General features: G+C 41.3%; 1 protein-coding gene across 3 annotated transcripts in view; it reads left to right on the top strand.

Moving 5' to 3' along the window:
- ELMO1 (engulfment and cell motility 1) overlaps nucleotides 1-23037 on the top strand; it is a 242464-nt gene that overhangs the window by 128805 nt on the left and 90622 nt on the right. For all 3 annotated transcript variants that reach the window (XM_088521092.1, XM_088521091.1, XM_088521090.1), the window contains one exon: nucleotides 14864-15000. In XM_088521092.1, coding sequence (XP_088377218.1) covers nucleotides 14864-15000 — 137 coding nt within the window. The remainder of the gene's footprint in view (nucleotides 1-14863; nucleotides 15001-23037) is intronic.

Here is a 23037-nt window from a genome sequence, read left to right as displayed (position 1 = left end):
TTTAAGGAAACAAACAGGTCTTAAGGAGTGAACAACTCATAAATGCAGTATGATAAGAGAATCTTGTGTCTGGTGTATGTGCATTTATGGCAGCTTCCAGTGCTGTGAAATGCCCGTCTGGCGTTCCTGTTTCCTGCCCGTAGTTTAGTTTAGAGGTGTGCTTTCAGAAACAGAACACTGACTTTCCGAATCTTGTCGTTAATATGAGAGATCCATGTTCAGACTTGCGTGGCTGATTGTCACAGAAGTGGTGTCCTTATTAAGAAAATCTAAGTCATCTATTCAGTAATACCAAATAATCATTTTAACAATAAAAGTGCTGTCTCTCGTTTCTAAAGCCTACTGTTTTTTTTTTCTCTCAGTGAGTCTAACATGGCCCAACATCTTGCTGGAGCTACTGAGAGCCTTTTTGCTAGGGTAGTTTAGCCTTGCTACACCAGTGACAGTTGAATTGAGTTATGGGTGCCCAGGGCAGAGTTATTTCTAACATACTAGTAGATTTGTCATTAGAAGAGGTGCGTAGCATTTCAGTTGTGTCTCACAGTGGAGCACCTAAACAGTCACTGACAGAGGAAGAAAGGAAATATTATCCTTATTGTGTGGTTGAAGAAATGAGTCTGGGAAACTGAGACTTTTTGGAATTATTCTGGAGTTTTAAGATAGTGCTAGGGAGACTTCGCTCTCTTGAGTCCCTACTGATTTTCTCCTGCTTCAGAGTTGATGAGCAAAACGTACAGAAGAGGGTGCTATTCTTGTCTGTCTCTGCAGCAATTACAATTCAGGCCAGGTGTGGGCTTTGCTGGAATAGGCATTAGCCTGTTGCAGTGTTGACCTGGAATTGCAGCCGCTTCAGCCAGTGGCACAACACAGATTGACAATACATGAGGATTTCATGTTACTAGAAAATGGTGAAGATGACAGTGCAAGGAAAATAAATGAAATGGCTGGACAGAGGGGGGAAAAGTAGCAATGTGATATTTCAAATTGCTATGAAGCTGTTGGAAAGGGTGTGTTTGTATGAGTAAAGGGTATAATTTGCTCATTTGCATCTATGAATGCAATTCTCATTCATTAAGAAAACCGTATCATAATGATTGTAGAAATATTTTGAGTAGTGGCTGATCTCCCTAATGTTTGCTCTGACCAGTGATACAATATCGTTATCGGTGCATTTTGCATTTCCAGTAAAGAAAGGATGGTTTTAAGTCACAGAGATTTCTGGTGTCCTGTAGAACTTCTGTAACTTGATAGGTAGAATTCCTCTTTCCTATTTACCTGTATTGTCAGTAGATTTTCTTACTGTATGCTCAGTAAAACAATATCAGACAAATTAATTATAAATAATAATTAGAATGTTAAAGAAATTATTAAATTATGCATTGTATAATAGTATATAACTCTCTAACTAATAATAACTAGAATTACCGTTGTTTTTTTTCTTTTCCACATTGATGGCAGCTCTGTATGCAAGATCTCTCATTTTCAGAACTGCTGTGTCTCAGACTAGAGCAGAAATCCTTTTTATTAGTCAGTCTTTCACTTGGTTCTACTCGGTTTCATACCATTCTGATTATTTGTTTCTCAGAGTCCTTTCTACATAGACGCTCTAGTCTTCCTTTACCATTAGCAATGCCAGCATTGGGCTCTGGCAAATTTTACAGAGGTGCTCCTACATTTTGTGCTCGTATACTTAATGAAAATGTGCTTTCAAAAAGGCCGGGACTGATTTCTTTTTCTTTCTTTCCTTTTTTTTTAATGAAATTCCAGTAGTATGACTTAGTTTAATAACTCCCCTTTCCCTTTTGTTGCTTCCATATCCCATATTTGGCCAGCATCTCATCCGCCTCGCCAGTTCTTGGGCTAGACCTCATTTTCTCAGATGAACTAATGATTTTCTGTCTGGCACAGAGTGTTATATCAAAAGATTTTACAGAGCAAGTCAGATGCAGGAGAACGAATCTGTCTGCGCTGCAGATAGATGATGTCCACCGCATTCCGCTCACGAGAAACAATAGTTATTTTGTCAGAGATGATTAGATTAGTCAGACGACTGTTGGTAACCCGTGCAATGCCTGTCCCAGTCTCTGTTCCCATCAATATTTTCCTACTTGCTTTCCTGCAAAATTGCTCCCAAGCCTTCTCTGCAGTTGAGAATAGCCCTGGCAGCAAACAGCTTTACCTTTCCCCATCCTTTTTTAATTAGAAGTATCCTGGTCTCAAACCATCCCTGCCGGATGCATTTACTAAAAGTCTGTGCTCACTTCTTGCCAGGCTGTGTGGAGGACAGGGAGGAGGACTCCAGGAGATGGAGGTTGCCCATTCCCTCCAAATTAAGTGCAGGGGCCTTGGTGTGTTGAGGGGTTTGGATTCCTTTTTTGTTTGTTTGTTTGTTTTGCTTTGGGCTGTTTTGCTTTGGGCTGTTTCCCTAATCTCCTTTTGGTCCTCCCAGCAGGCGCAGGAGGGGCGCAGAGCCCAGGGAGAGGTCGGAAGCCCCTCACTCCTCGGAGCCGTGTGCCGTGGCTGCGCGCTGGGCCTGCTGCCTCCTGCAGCTCCAGGCTCCTCCAAGGAGAGTTTCTGCCGCTTTTTGCAAGCTGACCTGGGGAGGGGATGGCGTTTGTCTCTCTCATATAACCCAGGCAGCACGGGCTGCTTCTGCCTTACAGATTTCGAAACCATTTCTACAACACCAATTTCTAATCTGCTCTGTGAGGGATGGAGAATATTTAGCCATTTCTTCAAGGAAGCGTTTAAAATCTCAGTTGTTCCTAGTTGGTCTGTTTTGAACTTCTGTCGCTCAAACTCATCACAGCAGATTGGCAAACACTTTCCCTCTTCAGACAGGTTGTTTAAAGTTTTTAAATAGATGCAAATAACCTATACCTAAAGGTGTCGCACATTATCACGTTCAGTCAAGGGTGCGTTGACGAGTGTGTTTTCCAAGGCCATGTGGATTTTTTAGAATTAATTAATATTGTAGAAATTGTGGTACGAACTTTAGAAAACAAAACAGAACAAGAAAAAAACAAAAGCAAACCTGGCATGTTGGCTTTCTTATGCACTGTCCCTTGAGACATGACAGTCTCAAGTGAAGTGGAATATCACTTGGTAAAAAAGAACAGTCAGGTGATAATCCTTAATTTTCAGAACTAATTTCAAATGCAGAGGCAAATAGGAGTTTTGTCTGAAATGACTTTCATTTTTGCTGTCTGAAATTGCGTGTCTGTCCTGTAGTTGGAGGGAATTTCTAAGCAGCTTAGCTTAGCTCCCCTGTCAGGTGCAGCCACAGACAACAGATGAATTTCAGCTGAAGGCTTTTGCTTGTATTTCTTTTGGGTTCTGAGGAATTATTGTTTTTATCTTTGTATGTCACCGTTCTGTGATCCTCATGAATACAGTTGTTCTCTGAAGTGAGTGATAATATGCTTGGGAAAATAAGACCCTCAAGGAAAAATTAAGACAATTACTCATGGTCAGGATGGAATAAAGTGATAAAAAAGATATAACTGTCTTCGGAAACCTAGAGGCATGTTGTAAAAAATATGTTTTATACCATTCTTTTAGTCAACAAGGACAAAACAAATAATGGATTTACAATACAAAAGAGAAAACATATATCCAGTAACAATGTCAATAACAAAGTTTCAGACTAGATAAGCAATGGAATAAGCTACAAGGGAATACCGTGCAGTTGCTAACACCAGGGATGTTCTACTTCAGACCCAATTCCTCCTCCTTAAACTGATTCTGCTACTTCACAAAGATGTGACCTCAGCAAATCTTCATGCAGTTTCTGGGCCTCTGATCTCTCCCTGTCTCCAGCATCTTTACTTCACTTATTCTCAAGGGCCTATTACGGCTACCACCACAATAAGGAGATAAACCTGCACTTCATTCGTCCGTGAACTCTGTGATTCTCTAAATTTCTTTATAATCTGAAATGTTATGTACTTATAATGAATTATGTTTATTAATATTCATTGCAAATGCTGCTGGATATAAAGCAGGAATTACTTTGAAAAAGTTTGCTCTCACAAAATACTTTCAAAGCAAGAGAGAACTATTTCCTAGATTAATATACAGTGTTTTAACTTTTTTTTTTTACAGTAGTATAACTGAAATGGTGGTTTAATATTTCGGCCTATAAAGAAGAGCAATAAAATGAAGTAGGGCAATATTACAGCCTAATTAAACATTTCTAAAACGTAACTTTTGATGATAGTACCTATCCAAAAGTTTGCACTTCTTAGGGAAGTGCAAAGCTCTGTTCGTGTAGCCTGTGAACTGAATGTGCTGGTTGGAAATGAGTTGTTTAAATGGCTTCTGGGGTTGTTAAGAGCACAGTCTGATCAGCATGATTCTCGTACTGCCTTTCAAGAGGTTATGCTCGACACCTAAAGAGTTAATGTTAGCTAATGTTCTAGTGATCGATTAATGTTTACACAGGCCTTTGAAGATGCTTGGCACTTGTGCAGTGCATAATGGTGATGATCCTACAAGTGCTGAGGTTTCAGTGTTTTCTGGGCAGCTTGCACCCGACTTCTTCACGGTTTTCCTTCTTTGTGGAGAGTAATTACTCAGGCTGGTGTATGTTAAAAGAGTAGACTTCAGCAGTTTTATTTTTGTTCCGTCAGTCTCTTCTGAGGCACTATAGTCTAGATAGTTAAAAGCATTATTTACAGATTAAGACAAATGGTAAGGAAAAGAAAAGACTGTGTAGACAGTTGTGGATGGATGACTACGGTGCGGTTCTCGCAGGGAGTTAATGACTTCCACCCCAGCGAGACCCCACCTGGTAGCCATGGGGCGCACACGGGTTTGCGTTTCCCTACGACTCGCTCGCTGGCGGTCGCCGCTGCCTCGCTGAGCGTTACCGGCTGCCGGGGGCAGCCCACGACTCGAGCAGCAGCCGGGCTGCAGCGGTGCCGGGTGCTGCCCGTCTGGGCTACGTGGACAGGATTATGTCTGTGCAGGCATATATCCAGTGGCCACTTCCTTCTCTCTCACAGTTTGCTTCCACCTACAGAAAAAAGCTGTTAGACAATGTATCCTTGGGTATGTGTAGATATACATATTTTAAGGGGATTATGTGGTTCATAGGGGTGCAAACAGGAAGGAGGAGGGGTGATATTGCTAAGGGAAGTTGTTCTAAATGGAGCTGTAGTAGTCACGGTGCCACACACGTTTTTCAGAGAAATGGAGCAGAGCTATAATGAGCGGATTTCCTCGTTCTCGAGCCAGTAGTGGTGCTTCAGCACAGGGCAGCAGATCCAACATGAGTGATGGGCAACTGTTATTCTAGAATATATGGTACAGTAAATTAATCACAAGCAATCATGTTTTTGTAGTGCCACTGACACCATCTTTCTGTTGCATTGTTTGGAATTTTGACTACATCCCGGATTGATTCACAACAAGGTGGTTTCAGAGGAATCAAGATGTTTTGGTCCTGCTGCTTTTTACTTAGCGCCAGGGCAGCTTTTATCCACAAATCTAGGTATTTGGAAAACACTACGTATTTGGAAAACCCTACGTATTTGGAAAACTCTAGGTTTTTGGCAAACCTAGTCAGTGCTAGACTAGGTTAGCTGACTTACCCATTACTCAGCTACTCATCGGGAGCAGGTCAGTTGTCCTCCTCCAGCCAGGGCTTAATGAGTAATTCAGCTGAAATAAACTGTTTGTTTGTTTGCTTGTTTGTTTGTTTTAAAGAGGAATGATTGGTCCTGGGAAGAACTATTCTGTTCTGCCTGTCCCCTTGTTTGTTGCCTTCTCCATCTGCTCCTGTTTTGTGTGTGTTTTGTGGTTCTCCTGCTGTTGCTCACTTGTAAATTCAAGTTCAAAAAGAAATGTGTGTTTTACACTAGTTGTTTTACTCAGGAACGACATCGTTTTCATGTTTTCGTTTTAAACATTTAATTTTAACCCAGAGATCCTAAATGAGGAAAGGAGGAAATGGGAGATACTTAGAAAACAAAAAGGGACCTAAAACAAACATCTGCACATTTTCCAGAATACTATTTGTGGTGTTTTTCTGCTGTTTTTTTTTTTTTTTTTTTACAAACTCCTTTAAGTCTTGCTTACAGATGGAGCCCTAGCCAGCGTATTTAAAGCAGAATTAATTTTCAGTGACAGCTCCTCTCTTGTGAATCGAAACAGCACGGTCTCTATTTCAAATGGTAACCAGAGTATCTTCTTGATGAAGTAGCTCACAGAAGGTCTTTGGAGAGGCATGAGTTATAACCCGTGGAGCAGCCTAAGTAACTTCCTAATAAAGCAAATGGGTAATTAGCGGTAACAGTGTGCTTTTCAGCAAGGGTCCCTTGGGGAGGAGAAGCAATAAGCTGGAGCTCTCTAGAAGAGACAGGGTGAGAAGTGACAAGTGGGCGCTCCTGCTGCGCACAGCAGTGCCTCGGCCTGCTGCTTGGGGAACGCGCCAAGGAGGAGCGCGGGCAAAGACAGCACTGACGCCTGCTCCTCCTGCGCCACAGGGACTTCGGGCTTCAGCCCGGATTTTTCTGGGTCTGTGGCGGCAGAAGAGTTGATAGAAAATGCCTCTAAGTATGGCATTTAGGAGTAAACATTCCCACGGGGTGTTGTAGGGCTAGAAAGAGTTCTCATGTAGTACAAATGTTGCTCTTTATAAATAATGAGAACATCTACCTCTTCCATTAATACTGTCATTCTTCTTGATTTTCCTGTTGATAGGGAATAAGGCTATTTTTTGAGGGCTTAGGAGAGAAAGGACATTACAGGGAAGGGACTAAGGCATCAAGGTTGAACCCATGAGACAAGGTGTTTCCCTTGGTCTTCTGACTTCTTAGGATGCCTCTGGCTTTGTCAGCCAGCCTTCAAGTGGACAGTCCATAGGCTTAGAAATATCAGAAATGCCTCTTTAAATGGTCTGTAAGCTCTCATATAGCCATCATTATCCTTGTAACACATCAGGAACCAGATAGAGCAGCAGGATTATTTCTGTAAGAAGGTTTTGCATCGTTCATCTGCTTGTTGTGCAAGGATCTGCTTTGTATGTGTATGTCTTTTTTATTCTCTATTTGTTTACGCAAAGTGACCATTCACACTCTCTTAGTATTTACTGTAATAACTGTTTAACATGGTTTTAATCAAGGATACTGTAAATATGCTAGAATGTAATAGAGGATCTGTGATTGTAGATCTATTCCCCTTGTTCACATAAGGACATTATTTTTGTCAGGACAAATACAAGCCCTTGTTTTCATACTATTTCAACTGTTAGAGAGTTTTCTTCTGTAAATGCATTCCTAATGTGCTCCATTACCTCTGCAAATGCTACTCCATTTTACCCACCAGGTTTTAAAGTTGCATTTTTTTATTGTTACTGATCCCACATTTTAATACAGAGAGTAGCAAGAAGTGAAGAGGGAAGGCGAATACTTTCCCGTTGACCGATAGCATGCTGTGACACATCCTAGAGACAGTTCAGAGTTATTCATATTCATGAAACACCTGTTTCACCCCAAATAAAAATAGATTCCTTTCCAAAGGATGGAGCACCCTCATTAGCATGATGCTGATTCTTCATCATCTTTTTGTCTGTTGCATATAGATCCTTTCAGTACCTTCCTGTCTTTGCCCTTTGGCTGTCTGTTTGCATCCCTTAACCGCAGCATTCGGTTTTCAGATCCCTTGCAAGTAGAAGCAGTTCAGGGAAGCCTCTGTATTTGCTGGTGCTTGCAAAATTAATAATCTTTACAAAGTCTGCACAGTCATGCGGGCACCACTGGTTTCATGTGTTTCTTTCAATTCACCATCAACTCTGGATGTGGCAGGGTGAGTCTGCCCGGATCTCATCCTTAGTCTCCTCAAGTCCATAGTGCTGGTGCCATTTCTGAACTGTTGGATTGATTGGTAGGGATCGGCACGGGGCTTTACTGGCTTGTGCTGCAGTAGTTAGGAGTCATCTTGCTCAGCTTTGTGTTGGGGAAATGATAAAGTGGGATTAAAAAGAAAAAAATCCCTTACGTAATGATATTGGGGTGGGGTGGAGCTTTTTCTAATCCAGGGGTGGTCACCCTCACAGTGCATCTGGATAAAATAGGGAAGAGCTTGGAGCTACATGTCCTGTACATGTCCCTAATCCTGCCTGTCTTGTTAGGCTTGAGGCTTCATGGAATCCTTGTTTTCCATTGCCTGGTGAAATATATTTTCAGCTTAGAAAAAGGAAAGCTATAGGAAAGGAAAGGGAAGTGAAAAGGAAACAGTGTACTTTAATGCGTACTTTCCCTCAAGCTTCTTTCTACAGCTCTCCTAATCAGAAGTCTTGTTGGTTTAGAGAAATGCTGTTGCCTTGTTGCTTTATGAGAAGTGAGAGTTGCTGGTTTTGCTGAATTTTAGCATTTTTGCATCATTTCTCTTTCAACTAAACACGACTAGGTAAGGTGAGCTGTAGGAGGCCTCCTGTACCCAGAATTTCCAGGTAGTTTTGGTACAGTGTATACTGGAAACATGGCATACCTTGTCAGAGAGGGGGCATTTTTGCCCTAACCTGCCCTTTTCCACATTATCGTGTGCTGCTTTGGTGCTGAAAAAAACAAAATGACTTTTGGACTTCTCACTAGCCCTATGCGAGTTTTCCTCCAGAATATAGTGCTTTTGTCTTGGTTTTCACCCTGTCTTGGACTGAGGTTATCACAGTAGCTATGCAGGCTTCTCTATTACAAGGAACAGAAATGAGAAGTGAACTTGAAAAAATTGGATTCACTCCTGGTATCCTGATATGCCTCTGTCTAATGCAGTCAATCAAAAGAGACAAAACCAGTGGCTTTTGTTCTAATAACGGTTGAGCCTTCTAAACAGCGCTGGTCCCTAGGAGAGGAAATTACCACTGGCAGCAACATTACTACTTTATTACTGCATTGCCATTGTCACTGTGACCTTCCTTGCCTTAAACACTGCTTCCCTCTCACATGACTGAAAGGTAGCCAAAGGTTTTCTCTCCAATTATTGCTAGAAGACTGTGGGGATCACTGGTGTAGATAAGTTGGCAATTGCAATATTTCTGCAGCATTAGGTGCACTTTTTCCTGCATATTGTATGTGTTACTGAGAGAATTTTTGATTGTGTGCATAAAAATGGTCATGGCAGTAGTTATTTTTATTACGTCTCATCTTCAGGGAGAAGCAGAAATTGCAGTGCTCCTTTTTTTCCTGAGAGGGCTAGTGAGAATTGTTTGCTCTTTGGTTGTCTTCTGTTATTGCTAAATAATCCTGGAGGAAGCCATGCCAAGTGGAGCTGAGATTTCCAAGGTCCGTATTGCACCATTCATTTGTGGAAGCAGCTGCACGTCAAAAACAGCAGTGGGTCTTTCTGCCACTCCCTCATCTCATCAAATACTATCATTTCCATTCTGTGAAACTGGAAAACAGCGGAGGGAATGAATGACTCATGCAGTCAGTCACAGAGCAGTTCAGTCATAGAAAACGCAGATTTATGTGAATGTTTGGTCATGAAGATCTCAGACACCTTTCCAGCCCATACAGGTGTTGTCCAACTCCTCTCTGACCGGGATTTTGCTAGCCAGCTACCCCAGGCTTTATTTCACGTCTTCCCTCATCTCAACATCTTGGTGATGGAGGCAATTTCAGGATGTTTTTCTTGGCGAGTTTCTCAGAACACAGGAACCATTAAAACCTCCACTGCTGAGGCTCACTCTTCCCCACAGGTCTCTCTGTCCCTTTAAGGGTAACAGCATTAAGGCCTGGTGATCACATTTATATGACTGACTGACTAATTTATTTGATCAATTTAAGCTGTCTGCCAGCTCGTGAAATATTTGAGAGCACGCAGCAATGTCACTGCTTTTATATATTATACAAATTTACTCAACAAAATCCATTCCACTTGTATTTTGTAGACAGGTTGTATGTAGCTGACAACCTCGATGAGACATTTCATTAGTCATTAATAACTTTGGTATGCATTCCCAGTGTGGGGAGTTTGACCCTTAATTCTAGAGAGGAGTGGGAAAACACTGAAATTTCAGTCTCTGGGGGAAGTAACTGTACAGGTTGCAGAGGAAGTGGACTGTGTTTTTCTTCCTGTATTGCATAATTATCAATCAAGGAACACTTCCTAGAAAATTTAAGGAAGCATTGACTTCAAGTGTTGGCTAAAATATGCCAGTATGCCTTTCACTGGCTCTTCATTATTAGCAGGAACGTGAGCTGTGTGTGAGGTGTGAACATAGCTCTTGCTTTTGATGGATTGCCCATTATTTACCTTGTATAAGAGTTCATGGCTAAAATTTTGCAAGGATTTGTGGGGTCCTTGTCTTCTTGCATGTAGTAGCAGAAGTCAGGTTTAAGTATCTGAGTACTCCTGAAAATTTTTGGTGTTTAGTTTTGTTTTAATTTGAACAGTCTTCCAATAAAAGAATAATGGCATGTTTCTCTTTGGGCTGCAGGATAATATTTTTTTTTCTTACAAAAGGATATCAGCTCTTTTTACTCATTTCTTCTGTAATGCACACAATACAGTCAAGATTTCCGCATGTGAGAAGAAACACTGGGTGCAGCATTTTAGATTCTTTACAAATGTGAAGGTTGAGCGTCTTCTGATTCGCAGATCTCTTCAAGAGGCCTTATACCTTATCTCTTTTTTAAAGAGAACGAATGTCTTCAAGATTCCTGTTTCCTGGACAATGACCCTTCAAACTACCCAAGCTGTCCCCTCCTGGTGTTCAAAATAACAGGTTGGGTGTTCCCAGTTGCTAAAGTTCCTTTTCAGATCAGTGCTTATCTTGCTTGCTTTCATATCAATAACATCATTCTCATTTCTGAAATTCAGGAATTCCCAAAGGTCAGAATGACCACTTCCCACTTTAAAGGCATAGCAGAAATTGAACACTTACTAGTGACTTGGCATTCAGCAGCCAAGCCAGGAAAAAAGCGGAGTATTTTTAAGATTTAGGGCAATACCTTGTTGAAAGAGGTTTGTTATTGTGTCTTTGTCTGCTGTTGTAATGAGGGATGGGGGCATATATCTATGCTACTTCCAAGTATTGCACAAAAGTTGTAACAGGAAAAAAAATCAGATTTCTAAGATGAAAACTAAATGTGAATAAATACACATAGCTCAGTCTTATTTTTTGAATATGGGGAGAGATGTGTAGTTAGTCTCCTCTCCCCTAAACTATCTTGGGGTTGAAGTGGAAAGGATGCCACTTTGAGCTATCATCACATCATCGGTGCTGCCTTCTGGTGAACCTCTGACTGGTGACACTGGTTTGGACTGCGATGAGGGGACATACCAGGTGCTTGGTGTGGAGACACTCGTCATTTCCCAGCATCTGTCTTGTATGCAGAAATGTCTGCTGTCTGCATCCAGTTCACTGCACCAAATTTGAAAATTAAATCTCTGCTGTGCTTTAGGCTGATCAGTTATTGAAATGCCCTACTGTAATCCATGCCCTTCCAAGACAGGCTTATGCAAGTGCAAATACCTTACACCACAGCTAGAACAAATTCTAACTTGGTGTGTTTTGTTGCTGTTTCTCATGGGAAAAGGCTTTCAGACATGGGGTAAAATGAAGACACAATTCCTACAATCTTTCTCAATTTGTTTGCCTTCTCCTCTTGTTTTCTGCTAATCCGCAGAGGAACAATGTAACGTATCAAATCTGTTTACCATTTGAACACTCTGGGATGCTTGAATGTCTTTCTCATAATTTAAAAAATGAGCTGACAGACAAAATTGTTTTGGGTAGGCACTCTAAAAATACACACTCCAAGAACTACGAAACTCCCAAGTAGAATTCACAGATAGATTTTTTTTTCTCTTTTCTTTATTTTCTTTTGTGTGTGTGTGTGAGGAGAAATGAACTGAGCTTTGTTTCTCAAAGTCACAGCTGTAGATAAGCTAGAAGCTTGACAGACTACTTGAGTCCCAATAGGTGGTACATTGATCTATAGCTCCAAGAGTTGTTTCAAGAAGAGAAAATCAACAAGATCTTCATCTGTTTTTTATAGGCCTGACTTTTCTTCCGAGACTTGCCTTTCAAAGTTGACCTCATTTGTGAAAACGAAGGTTGGTCAGTGCCATGCATAAGGCCAGGAGTCTGGCACCTTTAAAAGATCCTGTGTAAAAGGTCTCCGAACTGTTCCAATGATGGACCTTGGTCTCAGATTACAACTAGTCAAAATGCAAGGAAACAAGGAGCTGAAAAAGAAAGAAAGAAAAAAAAAAGCAAAGAAATTTCAGATGGTTGATAAAACTTGAGCAGCCTCTAAATTTGCCCACTCCTCCGAGGAGAGTAGTACTCTGGTAGTGAAGTCCTGCTGGCCTGGAGCTGGAGGGGGACAGTTCGGGGCTGTCTCGCTGTGTTCTGGAGACGGCCAGCAACAACTTTGTCACCTTCTTCACCCTCAGCTCCTTCCTGCCAAGAAGGGAAGGACCGTCTTCCATTAGATGTTCAAGTGCTCTGAGCAGAAGAGAAGCCTGCCCTGAGTTAGAGCAGCCACACGTGTGATAATATGAATACTGCTACTGTTCTGCATTTGTGACGTTTCCACTGAATTGGGTTATGTTGCCTAGAATTTTACAGACATACAAAAAAACACCTGTGAATATGGCCTTTTTTTCCCACCACTATCTAGATGCTGAAAGGGAATTTTGAAGAAGTTGTTTACTATTTGTTTCTGATTTTTTATTGGGATTCGCTTAAGACATTGATCTTTCTTTCCAATAGGACTAACTTTCTCCATTTATATCAATAATAGCGATTTTTACTCTTTTATCTTTGGACTAATGTAGTCCAGTTTGAATGTAGTCTAGTTACTTTTTTTTTTTTTAATGGGGCATCTCTATTTTGCATGCAGCCAACATAGTAGATACAATTTGGGGCTGATTATCATAAGTAGCACGAGTTAGAATCGATGATCAAGTTTCTGAGACTCTGTAGCCTTCCCATTTAGTTTGATTTATTGATTTTTATGAGGAGGAGCAGTGATAAGCTCAGGCTCTGCGGAGGATCAGAAAGGCCACTGTACGTCAAGGTTATTGCCTTGTTTCATGCTGTGATTTATAATGCCCTGGTACTGGCTGCATTCTTCTGCTTGGTGTTATTTTATTTCTTCTCATCATTATAGTATTTCATGACTTAAAGACAAGTGCCCTCTGAGAATCTGCTCTGTTGTGTCTCTAACATTATTACAGGCTGAAGGTCTGCTTATTGGAAGTGCTGAGCCCTTGCAGCTCCAGCTGAATGAATGGAAGCTGAAGGTGCTCTGAAAATCATGCCCCAGGCATTTTATTCTTTTAAAGGAATTGAGCCCTGCCTTGTAAATATAGGTCTTTGCTTTGACTAATTCCCCCTTGGCTGCACATCCTCCAAAGTAAGTGGAGTTTATTTGATTGGAATGAAACCTGGTGCTCCTAAATTAACTCTCATCCCAACTACATAGATGAGGAATTGATTAGATCTTAGTAAATTTGATGTTAAAATTAAGCCTCAAATCTACAATTAAGCTTCAGAGGTTTGCTGTATAATTAGAATATTGCATCTTGGAAAAGATGAAGAACCATTTTTATCTGAAGCTTCAAGGTGGTTCTAAGCCCAACTCGTGTGCCTATGGCAGAGGTAATTAAACACATCAAACAGATGGATGTGCTGCTGAAGGAGACCCTGGGACCAAGTGGTGGTGGCCAGCTGAGAGTGCCAGCCTAGCTGAGCCATTTGCATGTTCCTGTGGAGAGCCTTAATCAGATTTCTCCAGATCCTCCTGAAAGGGGGCAGATCTCAGAAATGGGGATCCAGTCTTGAGGAAAAGGGGTGATTTGTCCTGACACACAATACTTGTGCTGTTCTTTTGGTGTAGGAACCTTATGTGGTTCCCATTTGATCTGGTGACCATTTGATCCTGAAAGTAAGGGTAGATGTTGCTGTGTGTATATCATTCTGCTCCTACTAAAATAGCTCTGACAATAATGGCAGGATTTAAGGAGCTTTTTTTTTTTTTTTTTTTTTTTTTTTTTCCTGCTTGGCTAAAGCCCTTTCTGTCTGCAAGTTCTCCATCAATGCCAAGGGGTTAGCAGTGCTTCAGCCCTACCCTCAGTTTTTGAAAATCCATTCTTCACTCCGGGAGTTTCATAGCAGTCCTGTTAAACTATATGCCCCCTTTTCGAGATCATCATTTTAGTATTTTGTTCCATTTTGCCTTCCTTAAAGCCTGTATCTGATTAAAGATGAAAAGAAAGAAACAAAAGCAAAAAAGGAAAGATGACAAAATCTATTTATTGTTTTGTTTCCAAATATTTTTATTTAAAAAAAAATTAAATATATATACTCTCATGCATTTCTCTAGATTCCTGTGTGATACCTCTGTGGTGTACCTGCCTGCAATATGACAGCTTGTTGCCTGGGTCCACAGATCATGACATTTCAGTGTGTACATCGATCAAATACTATTCTGTGACTGGTTGGGTTTGCTGTCGTGTTTGCTGTCTGGTTCTAGCAGCCAGTGTTTTCCATGCTGTTAACAGCGGGGAAGGCCGGTCTTTTGATGAAGAGCCTCGTGGCTCTGTCTCTCCCCATCCCAGCCTGAACTTGGCACAAACACAGCACAAACTGACAGAATACTTAGGCAAACAGGTAGTTACTTGTTTGCTCTTGCAAGGCTCTCTGGCCTGCCTGCTTGGAGAGAGGCTCAGTACTGTATTTTATTGTCTTTTAGGCAATATGGTTTGGCATCCTCTGTTATTAGAACTGATGATTTCAGTATTTTTTCTGTTGCGTAGCTGGGTTTTGTTTGTTTTGGTTTTGTTTTAATTCCTGCCTGTAAATGTTCCACTTCCCCTGTTTTGTTTTGTTTTTTTTTTCTATTTTTAGCCAGTGAGACCTGCAACGATTTCCACCCCATGTTCTTCACCCATGACAGATCATTTGAGGAATTCTTCTGTATCTGCATTCAACTCTTGAACAAGACATGGAAGGAAATGAGGGCAACTTCAGAGGACTTCAACAAGGCAAGAAAAAGGCCGGGGAGGGATTTGCAAGGCAGGATGTTGAAACAAGGCTGTGCCCTCTTCCCTACGGGCACAGGGATTTACAGATCCCACTTCCACTGACTGTGGAGTTTCACCTGCTCAGCTTCTCTGCACATCAGAAAGGCAACATTTGGAAAGTGAGGGTGTTGGGGATAGGAGGCATAAGGAAGGTTCATAGATGCTTTTCAGTCATGTTGCACTGCAGACTGTGGAGATAAAAACCTGACTGGAGGGGAAGTTCTGACTTTTAGTAATAATACGCTGAAGTGCTGCAGCCTCTAAGGTTGTAAATAATGCAAGGAAAATACTGTGGTGATAATTCTGTGCATCCGTTTCATTTTGTATGAGCACTGAAGTAAAATATTCAAGAGTGGACATGATCCTGATGAAGTGTGGTGCAGTGCAGGCAGCTCAAAGTTTTTAAAAACTAAAATCTCAGAATCACACCCTTTTTGTTGAGGAGATAAATCTGGAATTGTCGGGCAATCTACAAACTGGTAGCAAAGCTATGGAGAACAGGGCTGGCTGGCTGAGTGGGCCTCACACATCCCAGTTTAACTCTGTGGCTTACCAGAAGACTGGACAGTATTGTTTGCATTTTGCAAAAATGAGAGACTTGAACTTTCCTGGGCAGCTGGCATTCTATGTCGGCATCGTCTAACTGGAAGTTTAACCTCTACCTGAATCTAGATGTTGGTTATAGAGATACTCATTGAGAATAAAAAGTGTGACTGCTACCCTATGTTAGCATTTGCCACATAGCTCCTGTAAAGATACCATACATGAATGTTACAGCAGAGCTTATGAGAGTGATCATGCCAATCTCCTGACTGGAAATGGCCTAAATGTCCATTTTTTTATTTTTTTCCCCTGCAGAGTATGGGTGGATTTTCATGAATTAGTATCGTGTAGCTATTGTTAGTTTATTTTTAGCTAAGATAGTTGCAGGAGGGCCTGAGCTCTGGGAAAAGCCCAAGATCTCTGACTGCTCAAGTTATTTCTGATCTCTTAATGCTTTTTGTAAAGCGTGGGGAAAATTAACCTCTTTTGACTCTGTCATTTCTAACAGTTCAGCCGTTATGTTCTGCTCATCTAAATCTTATCTTCTAATTACGAGGAAGTTTTGTGTTCTCATCTGCTTCCAAATGACACGTGGTGGTGAGGTGAGGTGTATCACTCAGCTGATAACCATCAGTGAGTGAAGGAACCTGTTGTTGTGTGGTTTGCAAAGCACTTCTGCGTTGTGGAGGATTATATGTTATAGAGTGGTACCCAAGGTTTACCTATATGGTCAGTGGATGACAGCTGCTAGTGTTGGTGGCTTTACCAGAACCAGAAAATACATTTTTAATCTTTGCTGGGAAAGGCTATGGAGATCAGGACGTATTCATATTATTTCTGCATCTTCTCTTTGTGCAAGGAGTATCCATTTTTAATTAGTCAGTGTTGAAAACTTGGCAGGCAGAGACCATGTGGACCCAGGGAGCATTCAGCCCACACTTCGAGGAGCGAATGAGAAGAAGAAAGATCTTACAAGTTGCAGTTGTCTGCTGTGTGTGAAAAATTCTCTTTTCTCCTTTCTACTGTTTTTCATTTTCAATAACTTGATTGCTATGGTAATATATGAAATATATCCCCCTGGGTGAAAGACTCTTTCTTTTTCTTCCTCCTCCTTCCCCTCCTCCCCTCAAAAAAAATCTTTAAAAGAAAAGAAAAAAGTATACTGGATATACTCTCAGTATGCTGATAGTAGCTTTTAATAGATAGAGTTTCTCTCAGAAAGCTAATCTACCTGCTGTGAGCTTTATTCATAACTGAAGAACAGGAGCCTTTTCTTGTTTAATTTAAAAATTTTGATTAATCACAGGAGATCGCACATACAAGAGATGGTAGGAGGTCTATGTGCACACACAAAGATTTGCTTCCTCATCTCTTGCATCGGAGAATGATAGATGCTAAAAGAGGTTAGGTAATTGGCTATTTCTCCTCAGATTTCAATGCCTATTCTCAAGAGCTTTTGATGGCAAAACAACATAGTGCTGCACTGTAGATCCTTGGTCCGTGTTGTGGAGATTTCATATCGCTTTGTTCATTTAAAGGCTTTAGTAAAATAATGAAAACGTGACTATGTTCGTAGCTGGAAAAAAATGATGGTGTTTTAGTGTGATATTTCTAATCTCAAGCTTTTTATTTCAGACTCTCATTCATTAAAATGGACACCTTTTGTCAGGATCATCTCTTGAGACCACTCTGTGTTAGAAATAATGCTCAGATCTCTATGGGGATAGCGATACTGTTGGACTTGGAGCCTTTTTTGCAATCTTTCAGTATACTAGTAGATATCTGAATAAAATAATTCAGTCAGGCAGATAAGCTTATTTTATGCCTTTATAACATTTTAAAACATACATAATTCATGCTTGTAGAGGTTTCTAGAGGAATTAAGTGCAATTAGATAGAGAGACCTGCAAGTGACAACAATTCTGTTTGAAACCTTTTTGTTTTTCTTTGAGCCTACTGATGATCAAAGAACACTTTACAAGCTCTGTGCTCCAGTCATTTGTGAGCAGACGGCATGGTTTACGACTTTGAAAATATAATCTTGTCTCCAAGCTTTACATAATTCTGCATGTTTTATCACAGCAGAAGGAAAGGTCGTGTTTTGATTTCAAGAGTTGGCAGTGGTGATTGCAAAAAAGCTGGACTAAGTTTGCTCATGTTCCAGTAGAAACCAAAATCCTTTGTCACTAGCCCACCAATTTAAATGGATGCCTCGGGCAGCCCTCCCTCTGCTCTGCCTGCTCAGGGTAGCCAGGTCTAGCTGCCCCACAAGCTACTAAGTACTTCACTTAATACTTAGAAGGTTTTTTTGGGAGGTTGTTGGGGTTTTCCATGACGATAGGTGGAATTCAAGGTAACTGCCCCACCATAAAGTTCCTCCCATGGTGCTATATTAATGTCAACTCCCAGTGGGAAATTCTGTGTTGATCTCTGTTAGCCACATGTAGGTAAATGAGCCTGGTTTGCCCTAAGTAGAATTTGCACTGCGATAGCTATTTCGTGATAACTGTAATGCACTTGTGACACTGTAAAATACGCCTATTATTTGCCATAAGATGGGACCAGCACAGATAGGAAGAACATTCTGTAAGGGACAAGATTATCCTCTTGCCTCTATTCTCTAGATATTTCAGACTTGTGCTTATAGCTTTGAAGTTCACATGTTAATGAGAACAGCGGTGAAAAAAATGGAAAAATGTGTTATTTTAATTGTAGAGCCAGCCATAGCTTGTCTTATTAGACCTGCAGAACAATTTGCCAATTCTCTGTGTAGTGGAAAAAAAAAAGAAAAAAGAGAAAAGAATTTACTGCTTCCAGTCCCACTGTGTAATAGAAAATCAAATTATTTGGTTCACCCACCGAGGTTTTGAAGCTGCTTGGCCAGAGAATAGGCTCAGTGTATGGGGTTGATAGATACCCAAAAGTCCCTAGTTGTAACAAAGACATAGCTTGTCTTTTCAACATGGCTAAAGTTAAGAAGGGGACATCAATACTGGAAAAACTTCAGAATGCCTGTGGTATATAGCAATTGAGATCAAAGTCTATTGTGTTCACCGAAACTAGAGGTTCGGGGAGCAGGAAAGGGGCTTGGCTATTGATGCTATGGATTTTTCTCATTTCTGAAAACTCTAGTTAACTAATTTTCCCCTAGGCCATATGTTTTAGATCATCACAGTATAAAACGCCAGCTCCTAAATGTTATTATGAAATTTTATTTTGTATTGCGGTGACGAGATACGGATTTTTTCCTGATTCCAGCCTTTTGGCAAGGCGGGCTCTCATTTCACGGCGGCGGACCTGGATACCCGCTGGCAGCGGCACTTGCGTTTGGGTGCTGTGCCAACCCGCAGCCTCGCAGCCCTGGCGCAGGACGGGCCTGCTCCGCGAGGCCGTGACGTGCGTCTCTGACAGCTACGTGACGGCTCCGCGCACAGCAGGCCGCGTGCGGCGCGTAAGCGGCGCCGTGGATGTTGTTCGCAGTGGCAGCAGATGCAAACAATAAATGCCCTACGTGAGCCCTGTAATTAAACACCAGAGCAAACACCGAGGTGTTTGATAACCGCAAGATGTTTATTGCTCATGCTCAGACCCTGTGAACATTTTTCCTTGCTTCATGACAAGATAACAGAAAAGGCAGCCGAGCATGATGTAAAAATGAAAAATATTGTTTCTGTGCAGCGTGATGGTTTGGAAGTGCCGTGCCAGAGGTTTCTCAGCTTCTCTAGTGTTGTCACGTTTTAGGAAGCGTTAGGATGAATAATTGCTGAAGGCTGGGCTCAGAATATGAATAATCTCAATTTCAAAGAGAGCAGCAGTGCAAACGGCAGGCTGTGTGGAAGGGGCCGCGCGGGCCAGCGCCTGCATCAGGTAACGTAATGTGGCCACCAGGGACCGAGGGCTGTGGAGGCCGCGCGCGTGGAGCGGGCCACACTGCTCTCCAGTTCCTCCTTCCCCCTTCACCGACCCGTTAAAAAACGAAAAAAACATCTCGGAAGGAGCATCCTTGCAGTCAAACATGCAAGTCTACCTCACTTTTCCTCCAGTGATGAATATGAGAAGAAGGGATCCCCACTAGCTCTTCACAGGCGATCTCCAGGGCACTCGTTATTTTCTTTGGGGCATGTCACCAGTCTGAAGCAGATGAATTTAACTTCTTTTGAGAAAACCCCCGCAAGACAGTTCTTGTTGGCATTTTACCCGTGGGAAGCACTGAGTGGAAGGATTGCGCCTCGGTTGGCTTTACTGCACCTTCCCTGGGCAACACTGTGTGTGTACCAGACAGGGATGCTGCAAATAGATGATGCCCACGTAGAATTCAGTATTCCCCGGGCTTAGGCAGATTAGTGCAAATTAAATTCCACATCTTCACACCTGAGGCCATTAGTACTTTATTAAATTTTATTGGAAGCAGATAATTGCTATAAATATATTGTTTCATTAGTTGGGTAATGAATGAATTTAGCAAAAATATATTTGTGACAACCTTTGCTTTGTACGTCTGCTGCATGGTGTGTAAATAAAAGGTGATCTTTTATTTATTAAAAAAAAATACTGTCCAAATACAGTGGAATCTCCTAGAGGAGTTTAATTTGAAACAGATGCTTTTTTTTCAGCAGTTCAATATAATATAGGGAAAGCCTGTTTATTTTAAAAGACATTTCCCTAGCCTTTGGTCAGTGCTGCATGCATTTTTGTGGCCTGAATATTGCAGATTTATTCCTTCATCAGCTGTTCATTTGGGAATGGCTGTTGGACTTCTCCATCTCTCTGCATTTATCTACACCTGACAGATGTCCAAATGGCTCCCACTGCGTTTGTCAAAGCAAGTTTATTTCTCCTCTGCTGCTTCTGGCTACAGGCACCTGAAGAGGTGTATTGAAGACTCTGATGATCTTTCTACTTACTGAGGGATCTAACTGTAAAAATCAGATCTAAATTTTGTACATACTGCAAATTTGAAGCTCTTAAAGGAACTGAATAATTGTTTTGCATTTTACAGCCTTATAGTTGCTTCTTTTGAAAAAAATTCAGTGTCCACTAGCATTAACAAGTGTGCAAGTACACTTGAAATAACTTGCCGTTGATTTGTAAGATATGAGTATGTATACTGAACAGTATAAGGAGAAACGCTTGTCTGTCTTTGCATGTTGTAGTATATGAAGAATTTTTCTAGCTTAAAGATTTTTTTTCATTAAAAATACCATATTTCTGTTTCTGCCAGAAGGCTTTGGAAGTCTTTGGTAGCAGGGTCACATCTAGTTATTATTGTAGCTGAACTGCCCTTCTCCAGTGTTCACATATGTAATGATTTCATGGAGGCTGTAGACTTAAAGGGAGAAGCACTTTAAGGCTGAAATTCTGCCGCTTTATGTTTGAGGATGGATACACTAAGAAAGAGTTGGATTCTTTAAGCGGAAAGCAAAGAAAGGACAGCATGTCTCAACAAAGCATCTGCTACTAAGAAAGAAAAGGGAAAAAATAGAGCATTTTAGCAAAATCTGTTCCTTGGTCAGTAGCTCCTTTGTTTGACTCATCCTTTCCCTCCTTCTTCTCCCCCAGTGAAAGTTGCTTTTGGTCTCAGCAGTTAAATCTCGTATTTATAAAAACCCCAACTTCCTTGGAAGAGTGGATTTTATCCTCCTTTCCTCATGAAGTCTGTATATTATTGCAGGGCACACAGGTCCGCTTAACACCCTGTAGATGGCAATTTTTAAAACCGTTGGTACTTTGTATTTTCAAAGTGCTCTTCATTTTCATCTCTGTAGGTGATGGTCAAGCCAATATATGTGTCTGTATCAGCCTTCAAAAAGAGGATTGAGTAAAAGGCCAGAAGAAAAATGGCTCTAGGTTATCTGTGCTACTTTTTTTTTTTTTTTCTTTCACTGGGAAGAATTTGTCTCGCTCGTATGTAGGATGTTTTAGTCTCTAAGGGAAATCACATAAACTAACTGGAACTGTCACCAGAACAGCGTATTCTGTTGTATTGCCCTTGTCATTCTTGACTTGAAGTGTAGATAATAATCAAATCTCAGGAACCACTCTTGCCTCTGTGTTTTTATTTCTTCTTTCTAATATATGTTTTTTTGTAATACAGTTAAATCAGAGGTGCATGGCATATGGCTTTTTGCTGCATGAATTGCTGCTGATGTGAATGTCAGTGGGCATATAATACCAGATTTTCATTTTGTGAATCACAATGCATGGAATTCAGCCTGAAAGCTCCCCAGACTATAGACCTTATTATAGGCAAATAAAAAAGGGAAGGGAAGAGGGGGGAGAGGTGGGTGATGTCTCAGAGATTTTGTTTCAGTTGAAATGAGGTTATCATGATGAATGATGCAGCTGACAATGAGATTTTTATAGCCTCCCTTAGAGTGGCAGAAGAGCTTATGTTATTGTTGGTTTGCTTTAAGTAATTGTAATCTAAATAGCGCTGTGGTTGAAAGGAGCAGCAAAAATCTTTCATACACATCTCATAAGCAAAGCCAGGGCTTTTTGCGAGTTTTGTCTCATATGTCCTTACACAAATGTCCTTCATTGTCTGGAGTCTCCATCTCGTGCATTGCCTTGATTGAATACGTCAGTCGCCGTTACAAAGACAACATTTGCCAGGCAGTCGCTCCTGCTGCGTTTCGCTATTTTTAGCACGTGAAGTAACTGGCCAGCGTCTGACAAAATGCTGCTGCTACCCGCTGCACTGGTGTAACCCGAGGCTGGGTGGCTGGGCTGCATGGGAGGGGAAGTCTGCTGGTGTTCCTGGTGGTGTCCTTCCGTGTCTGACTGTAGCCCAGGCAAAGAGGCAGAGAAAGCTCCCATCAGGCAAGGGCACGTTGGGAAGGATCCTTGCTCCATCCCACAGCTGTGAGAGACAGAAATGCCATTTTGTTTACTTAAGGAAAGCCCACAAAGAAAGTGATCCCCCTGTTTTGATGGGAGTGGTTCCTACACAGAGATCCGTGTAGCAACAACTGGTAGTGACGTTCTTATCACAGACCAAGTTGAGCCTTGGGGTGTTAACTAGAAATGTCTTCTCAAGTTCTAAGAGAACCTATAAGTGTATGGGGATGGGATTTTCTGTAGCAAATACTAGTTTTTCTTCCTCAGAATATTTGGCCTGGAAGATGCATTGGGGCTGGTTTTTGTTTGGAAATCACACTGAAGCTCAGACACAGGCCCTTGAGTTCTACTACTTTTTCCCCTGAGAGCAAAATAACAATTTCCTATGAGTCATGTGGCCCTTTCATCTTTGTCCTTTCACCTCTGCACAGCCAATTTGAATATTCTTGTGGAAAATGCTTTAGATAAACTGACAGCTGAGGGGAATGAGATGCACTGATGAGAATTTATTGATAGGCTCTCCCAGTTCTTCAAAGTTGCAATTATACGCTGGTCTCAGCAAGCAGAGAAGCACAGCCCCCAAAAACATGTACAAAAGTTGATGAGTATTACCACAGA

Source organism: Tinamus guttatus, unplaced genomic scaffold, assembly GCF_059628265.1.
Source record: "Tinamus guttatus ecotype Peru unplaced genomic scaffold, ASM5962826v1 Tinamus_guttatus_pri_ptg000115l, whole genome shotgun sequence".
Classification (NCBI taxonomy): Eukaryota; Metazoa; Chordata; class Aves; order Tinamiformes; family Tinamidae; genus Tinamus; species Tinamus guttatus.
The sequence above is the reverse complement of the archived record's forward strand: the minus strand, read 5'-3'. Positions and strand labels throughout refer to the sequence as shown.